Source organism: Haliotis cracherodii, unplaced genomic scaffold, assembly GCF_022045235.1.
Source record: "Haliotis cracherodii isolate W230 unplaced genomic scaffold, xgHalCrac1.p SCAF_9, whole genome shotgun sequence".
NCBI lineage: Eukaryota > Metazoa > Mollusca > Gastropoda > Lepetellida > Haliotidae > Haliotis > Haliotis cracherodii.
In genome coordinates, this window is record NW_027266343.1 from 3,359,447 (window position 1) to 3,367,820 (window position 8,374).

At 38.7% G+C, this 8,374-nt stretch overlaps 1 protein-coding gene across 1 annotated transcript; it reads left to right on the forward strand.

Moving 5' to 3' along the window:
- The first annotated feature begins 120 nt into the window (after window positions 1–120).
- On the forward strand, window positions 121–7,847 carry LOC139452165 (small ribosomal subunit protein mS26-like). The gene is made up of 4 exons (XM_071233518.1): window positions 121–368; window positions 3,338–3,475; window positions 5,185–5,308; window positions 6,319–7,847. Exons 1-4 carry the CDS (start codon window positions 121–123, stop codon window positions 6,499–6,501), a joined length of 693 nt encoding a protein of 230 aa, XP_071089619.1. The 3' UTR covers window positions 6,502–7,847.
- Window positions 7,848–8,374: the final 527 nt, after the last annotated feature.

Genomic DNA, 8,374 nt, shown 5'->3' on the forward strand with positions numbered 1-8,374 from the left:
AATATCTTCCGGATTTTATAACCATTACGCCGTTTACACCAACGCATATGATTAGCTAAGCTATCTTTCCAAACACCAATCATTTGAGTCGTTACATTGCTCTCTTCACTTCCGGTAACAATGGCCGGCATGTCTTTCCTAGCTGCAGTCGTAAGATCTCAAAACTTTGTTACATTGAAAATCGTTACCCAAGAATTGCCTAAGTTAGCATCATGCTACCAGACAGTTCGATGGAGAAAGTCAAGATGGCACCCAGTGACTGCCAGCAAGAAATTCTATGTGCCAAAGCCTAAAGTGTTCCACCCCGAAGATACCGCAGAGGTGAAGAAAAGGCTTCCAATTTACAACACACATCTGCGAGCTGTCAGGTAAAGCAGAGAATAGGGCTGGGACGAGTCCAAATTTACTACCCGGGTAGCCACCCCCCTATTACCTGACCATACCCGGGTACCCAATGTAGGTCTCAAGAGATGTTTAAGTTAAAATGTCCGATTGGGAATATTTTTAGCATAGCCCTTGCAAATCGTATTTAGAGGCTACATGTATTTAACAATCTGGCCATTCAAACTCTGAAGTTGAATTAAGTTATATCTTTATTCAACCATATTAAAAATCAGAAGGAATGGGTGCATAGCCAGAAAGAAATGCGAACATTAGTGACTTGTAGTTTAACCATATAGTTCTAGATCATTTTTGTCATTAAACAATATAGCCTGCAACCTCGGGGTATCGCGGTACTTGTCATGTACGCTAAACGGAACAAAATGCACTCACTAACCTTTATGTTTATTCGTGTTCTCTGTATCCGATATCATTCATGTTATCAAACAATGCATATTTTACTGATAAAAGTTCATTATTTACATTAGTAGCTCCGAGTAAAAGCCGGGCCTCGCGCTCTGTTTGACAAGGGAGGGAACTCCATCGTATCGCGGTACAGAGAAAAGTTGTGTATGGAGGTCCGAATTGGACAAAAAGTGGATATAATTCTACCAACCACTTGGTATGATCATGCAGGACATCATTGATTTGTCCAGACAAGTGCAAAGACAGCACAAGTAAAATTCTAAATGTGTTATCAGCAATAGGTATTCAATGCATACTTACCGAAAAGTAAGAGAAAAATATTTTTATAAGTCAACATCAAAATATCAGAAATGATATTTTAAGATTATTTTTTAAAAATTGGATGACAATAATTTGTCACAAAATGGAAAAATGTTAAAAGTCAACAATAAATATATAAAAAGCACTCCTAGTATGCCCAAAGTATGTATTTATCTTTTGGTTACTAGTGAAGAACGTATTTCTAAGTTTGGCATTATGGCCCTTATGATCTCCCAATAGTTTCTTAGCACAGAGCGGGAAAAAATGTGCGGACTACGTAACTTCCGTTACCTCATTAGTCGCCATGAATATGCAGATGATCTAGTTCAGGTCGATAGAGAAAGTTTACTTGGGGAACTGCGGGTTATATCGTTGGCCATTGATAGATGGGGGTAAGGCAATATTACAACAGATACCAGAAATATGTATCAACGGATTAATAACTCCTTACTTACAGCAGAGGGAACATTCCGAGGAAATTGAAATTGTTTACAAAGTGAGCACTTCCTGGTTACTGATTTGCATTAATAGTCAGCCGCTAAGAGGCGCGTCCCGCGTGAACTATCGGAAATCACAAATGCCGCAATACGATGAATGCCGCGGTACCATGGGGTCCGAGTATATCACGTGACTAACCACGGGTCCGGGTAGTCCTGTGGGTACCCTGGTCCTACACAGTACCCATCCGGCCCGGGTAACTGAGTTACCCGTCCCAGCCCTAACAGAGAATATTGTACTTTACTGAGTGCACTTTTATGATTTTTGTTAGCGGTATGTCAGTGGAGCATCGAACACCAGCTGCCAGCTTTGAAGCTGGGTTCGAATAGCCAACACTTTACCACAGGACCAATTTCGAATCAGATCAGAAAGTGTGAACCCAAGGATTGTTTGTTTGCCGTTTGTTGTATAACGCCGCACACAGCAGTATTACAGCAATAGGACGGAGATTTGTAAATGATCGAATCTGGACCAGACAATCCAGTGATGCATGAGCATCAATTTACACAATTGGGATACATTGACATGCATCAACCAAGACAGCCTGACCACCCGATCCTGTTAATTGGCTCTTAAGACAAGCAAAGTCGCCTCTTAGGACAGAACCCAAGGATTGTCATTGGTTGTTTGATCGGAAAGGGATACCCAATTCTAATGATTGGAAAAGGAATTCAAGAGTTAAGGATAGAGTCTGTGGTATTCCCTAACTCTAAGGCAAGAAGTATTAGCTCATCTGGAGCCAGTTTTGTGCACAATTAGCTGTGGTAACCGTACCAGAGTACATGTATATAATTACTGCAGATACCCTATATCTGAACTCGATGAGATGCAGTTTTGCCAGTAATCAGATTAATCTGTATAAAATATGCAAAGGTTAACATAGTAATGTAACTAACACTAATGCAAGATCACAGACAAGTGAGGCAAAAGCTACATATGGCGTCAGTTCACACTCTAGCTGTAACCGGTAACTGCAGTCTTACCCATAATGAGATTAATCCACATAACATAAACTTCAATTAAAGGAGTCCCCAAAATTATTTTCAAATTCAATTTAGCCAAAAGTAACAAGGAAATAGAATTGTCATAACATTGAAGAGGTTCGGAAATACCTCAATCTGGGTATATCCCATCCCAGGCGGTGTATGACATTATAACAACAAGTTAGTTTGCAGCATTTCATTTTGGAAATATCTTTGTGTTTTAAACCACCTCCTTGGTCTAGTGGTAGAGCCTTCGCCCAGAGAATGAAAGGTCCAGGGTTTCGATCCAAGGCCGCATCATACCAAAAGATGTTAAAAGATGGTACTTGTTAGTCTGCCTGTTGCTCAGCATTAAGGGGCTAAAACAAGGACTGATCGGCTTGAAGTCAGTATACTGTGTCTGAGTGGGGTATTCATGTTAAACTGCGGCATGGTATCTCAATTGTCTAGCATTAATCGGCAGGTCCGGACTAGTACAAGCAGCTACACACACGTGCATGCACATTGCAATATAAGCGAAAAAGGACATTTTCCCCATTTTACCTCACCTTTACGTTTTAGCAATAATTGCTGTTGTTTATTGATCATTATATCCTGACGTTGCTCAATAAAATCTTCACTTAGAACCATCCTTTAAATTGAGAAAACATTTACCTCATAATCATATTTATGAACATCGGGGAGGCGGGGAGGATAAAACACATCTTTGCATAGGGCATGAACATTAATCACATTATTGTCTTTTGTAGAAATTTCATAACAAAAACTCACCAGGCTGACTTGGCGAGACGTGCCCTGCTGAGAGCCCAACAGACGGATGAGGAAGAAGAGTTTGTATGGATCATGGAGGAAAACAACAAGTGGAATGCCAAGGTGGCGGCCATTAGGTACTGCAACAATGACTCAAATTTAACTGAATTGAAACAACACCATGAACTTAATGAATACTGTGGCACATCCTCAGAGAAAACATCTATTAACTTATATACCCAATCTGACCTGTAACCTTTACATGCAGTTATCATGGTTATTATTTTCTTTTACTTCAGACGTTTTAAATTTAAATGAAAATATGGAATTTCAAATAAATTTTTATTTTCATGTTTTGTTTCCTCATCAATATCAAGTTCTTGTTACATTTAAAACACATATTTCCATAGCAACAAGTTGTATTTGTTGAGTAGCAATATGTCTGCAGGTGTCAAACTTCAGCATAGATATCTATATAATGGGTAGGTTTCTCAGCAGGATAAAGCCAACGGATAAAATCGATATCCGTTGGGGTCATCTGCGGATAGGGATGCAAATATCAAAGGTCAAGTAGGGACTACTTTCACTGTTTATAAACAAACATGGCGTCGCCCTCATCATTAGGCGATCGAGTCAAAATTAACCATCAGGAATCTGGATAAACTACAGGGTTAATTGCTATCATTATCAAAAGAACAGTCTAATATACTGAAAATCAGTGTCTAACTGTGACCATGGTGACATAGCTAAGGCATTTTATAAGTTTTGGCAACTTTGGAGGTATAAATTTCAAAACAATTTTGTGAGGGCACTAGGCCTAGCCAAGCGGGATCAGTAGCCATATCTGTGCTTGTAGACCTCTGCAGCTTGAAACCTTTTCCACAAATTAAGATAGTTAGATTTTGCCGAAATACGTATGAATTGTTACCTTGTTTCGTTTTGTCGCTGTATGTACATCTGACTACACTTCTTAACGTTATGTCAGGACAGACTGACTTTCAACAACGTCTGAACGTGGCCGTGGCGTCTCATAGATTAGGGTTAGAGTAGCTTCCCTTTGACAAAGGGCAGTTACTCTAGCGGACAGACCGATGGATTGCCGCGAAAGGCAATTAAAAACAATTGTTGTTTTGCGTATATGTTGCTTCACCACTGTATAAGAGACAGATTTCAGTTGGAACTATATTGGCTACTGTCACTGTCCGACTGACACATCACTTACCCTGTGACATAATAAATATTAATGAGCGCATTCCAGGAAAACTCGCAATGTTTGTGTTTGAGGATGGAAAATATCCTGTATTAGGAATAAACACTATGTATTTAGGTCGCCAAGGCTCGCTAGATACAATGTTTATTCCTAATGCAGGATATTTACCATCCCCAAACACACAAGCGAGATAACCTCTATCTATTTAACATATTCTTTTTACCAGAATATCACACAGCATGCTGCAGCATGCAGTTATTAATTTAGAAAACATCATCATCTGAACTTTTGTAAATACTGTAGCTATTATATTGAAACTAGCATGGGTACAACTTCATTATCAGCAGTTATCTTGGTATTGGTGTTAGCACAGTACTACTGTTTTCATGATTGGATTTGTTTATGATCAAGGCTTGATTATTGACAGCCTGCCATCATATAGCTGGAATATTGCTGGTGTGGCGTTAAACAAAAGACAAAACAAAACCAATATGAGTGTTTTTCAGGAGAATGGTACACTTGTCACTTTTGACACATGGCTCGCATTACATCACGACTGAAGTATGTCATACACAGCTGTTATTGATAAGTATCAGAGGGGAGAAAGATAGTTTTATTCATTTTACTGTTTTACAGGGAAAGTCGACAGAAGGAAGAACAAGAAAAAATCAAAGCTAGACTTGTTCGCCAGGTGGAAAGAAGGATTCAATGGAAACAGAAGCAGGAAGCAAAGGCACATCAATTGATTCTTGCAAATATTGTAAGTCATCTTGAACATTTCAATTATAATCAGACACTGCAAATATTGGGGGGGAAGAGATGAGAAGAATTCATATCATCGTTTAGCAGAATCATTTGTTTTGGACTTTGATGCTTCGACCAAGAGCTTGTAATTTCTGTGAGGCTGTGAAACCAAAATAAGGTATAATGGAGGACTGTCTGCATCTGCTCTAGTCTTAAACCACTTGGGGCAGAAGAGGATAGTTGTCAAACTCGCCACAATTCACTGTGCTTCGCTGAATCCCTCAGGTGTGCCAGAAAATTATGATCGTGGGTTTGAATCCCACATTGGCTTGATTACCGGTACATTTCATGCTCATTGGACCTAGTTTTTCCTCTCACATGAAGCCGACACGCTGTGATGCGACTGAAATACTGTTCAAAGTTGATGTAAACTAACCTTACGCACAAAGATCTGGACATAGTTTCTGCAGTGCCTGCTACTGAGAAAGTGTCTCAGTGAAGTACTAGGACTATCATGAAATGTTAGATTAGTAAACATAAAACAAAGCAGTGTTTGAACAGCTTGATTCAAGCTGGGGCTGCCAAGTTTCCCGGAGACTCATCCCCTCAAAGATTTGCTACATTAACTTCTCTCAGATTAAATTTGGGTTGCGGAACTGGAAAGCACGGGTTCATTTAGGCCATGTTATACAAAGTGATCGTACTGCTACGACTGTCGTAAGTCTAGGATAAAGTATTGGAGTTACAATCGTCTCGGCCCTATGATCGTTTCGTAAAATGGTGCCCATTGCTGTTAATGAAACTAATGCATGTCTCTCAGCATGAATCTGGAGACTATATTGTTCTCTTGAGCACCATTTGAACATAATTGCAAACAATCTAACAATACAATGTAGTATTTCTCTTGGAATACTTACTGAAATGTTGAGTTCAGATTTTGGACAGATCAATTAATTCATACATTAAATTCCATGATTGGCAGTCAAGTTCCTTGAGTACTAAAGTTTTATCTGTTGTTTCTTTCAGGAGGAATCTAAATATTTCATCACAGAAGATAATCTTGATCAGGAGATTGAGAAGTTGCTTAACTCGAGAAAAGATTATAACTTTGCTATAGACTCATCCGGTAAAGCAGTAACAGACTTTGACAATGCTACTCCTCCTCTTAAAGACTCTACTCCAAAGGGGGAAACCGATTCTCAAAGCTGATGAGACTAGTCAAGATGGCAGTGTGTGTTGACATTCGATGGATCAGTTGCATTGTGTGTGTGTGTAGTTTCACCAAACGAAGAGGAAAAGGAAAACCTTTGTATGGCATCTTTGACTGCATTTATTTAGTGTCTGGATGAATGAAATTGAATCATTTCAAAATATTCTATACAGCATGTACATTGTCTTTCTGTCAATCTCATTCAAATCAAATCTTAGTTCGAGCTACCGCTAAACAAAGATTTGAGGACATCACACAGGTTTTCTAATCATGCAATCTCAGAGTTTAATGTTGGGTATTCCGAACGAGTTACAAGCTTTACAATGGGATACACGTCAATGAAGAGACCTTGCATTGCCCGTGGGAAGTACTGCCATGCAGTCTAATGCCCAGCTGTTGACATTCCAGTTTGTGCTTTTGTTCAATTTTCAAATTTTGAATCGAGAACTTTGTTGAGAAACTACTGCAGAATGGCTGTAGGAAGCTGCTTTCTAATTGGCTATCCTGGACTTCTTGTTAGTAATTTCATTGTTCAATGAAAGTTTGCAAAAGGTCGTATCATTGTTAAAGGTGGTTGGAACTAAGATCTGATCTTAATGAGATTGTCTTTCTGTGAATATTTTGTAAAGATAGTAACCAGCATCTTGCGTTCACCTCCGAACAATGAACACAGGAAGGATGTCTTGCAGCATCATAATTCTTGTTTCAATTCTGAACACTCTGGGCGTGGTCATCGTCAGTACTTTACTAGTTTAGATTACATTCCTCCATACTGCACAAGGTGATGGGAGGTGAAATGGGGTTAACGTCGCGTTCAGGATATTGTAAATATATCGTGGTGCGTGCGTGCACACAAGTCCGGACTAATGCTGGTTTCTTAGTGCAGCCCACTGAGATGCCATGCTGCAGATTTAACATTGATACCACACTCAGACACAGTATTCTAACTAAAGTACTCACGGAAATGAAAAAAAACCTGTTTTTTCGACCTCAGATCTTAAATAAATGCAGTTAATCTACAAAATATGTAAATATTCAAATAACTAAATTAGTACTAATTGGGCCGTGGCACAAATACGGTTTATCAAATGTTTTGATGCCTTTTTACACGTTAAAGTGTGTAAAAATGTGAATAAAACAGACTATTGTGAAACAGGGCATAACCAGGTGTAAGTAGATCAAGGTGACCTATGACACCTTGACGGCAGGTGAGAACAGGTGCATAATGCCTATAGTCTGTTTCTGCTATGTCAATTTGGACTTAGTTTTATTTTTGAATGTTGAAAGTGCCGACAAATTACCTCCTGTAAAGTACATTTTGTATTGTTCACTGAGATCAAACTAGCAAATTCAGACTAGTACTTTTCGAGTTGTTTTGTCATTTCGTATTTACAGCTACGTAACACTTTGTGTCGATTTTTAAATTGAGAATAACAAGTTTTTTTTCATTTCCGTGAGTACTTTAGAGCCAACCAGTCCTTGTTAACAATGAGTTCAGACCGGGTGACAAGAAGTAGATCATGATCCACTAGGCCATGAAGGTGGTCCCCTTGATGTAGAAAACCTGTGAAAGTATTGGCGATGGATATGTTAGACTCCAGTCAAATTGCTTCCATTGATTCAGCCTGATGCTAAATAAACAAATAACAAGATGTTATGTTTTTTTATTTCTTGAAAATGAACAATGTATACACATATACATAGTATATGAGCAAATGAATGCAGTCTTGACAATCCTGATCATAATCATATGAACTGAATTGAACCCAATATTAATGATTAAATATCACTGAATTTCTTTTTCTGACTGAACACATTTGTCAGCCATTTAGGTTTGTTGACTGTAAAGAAGTTTTATATAGTCATCACTTC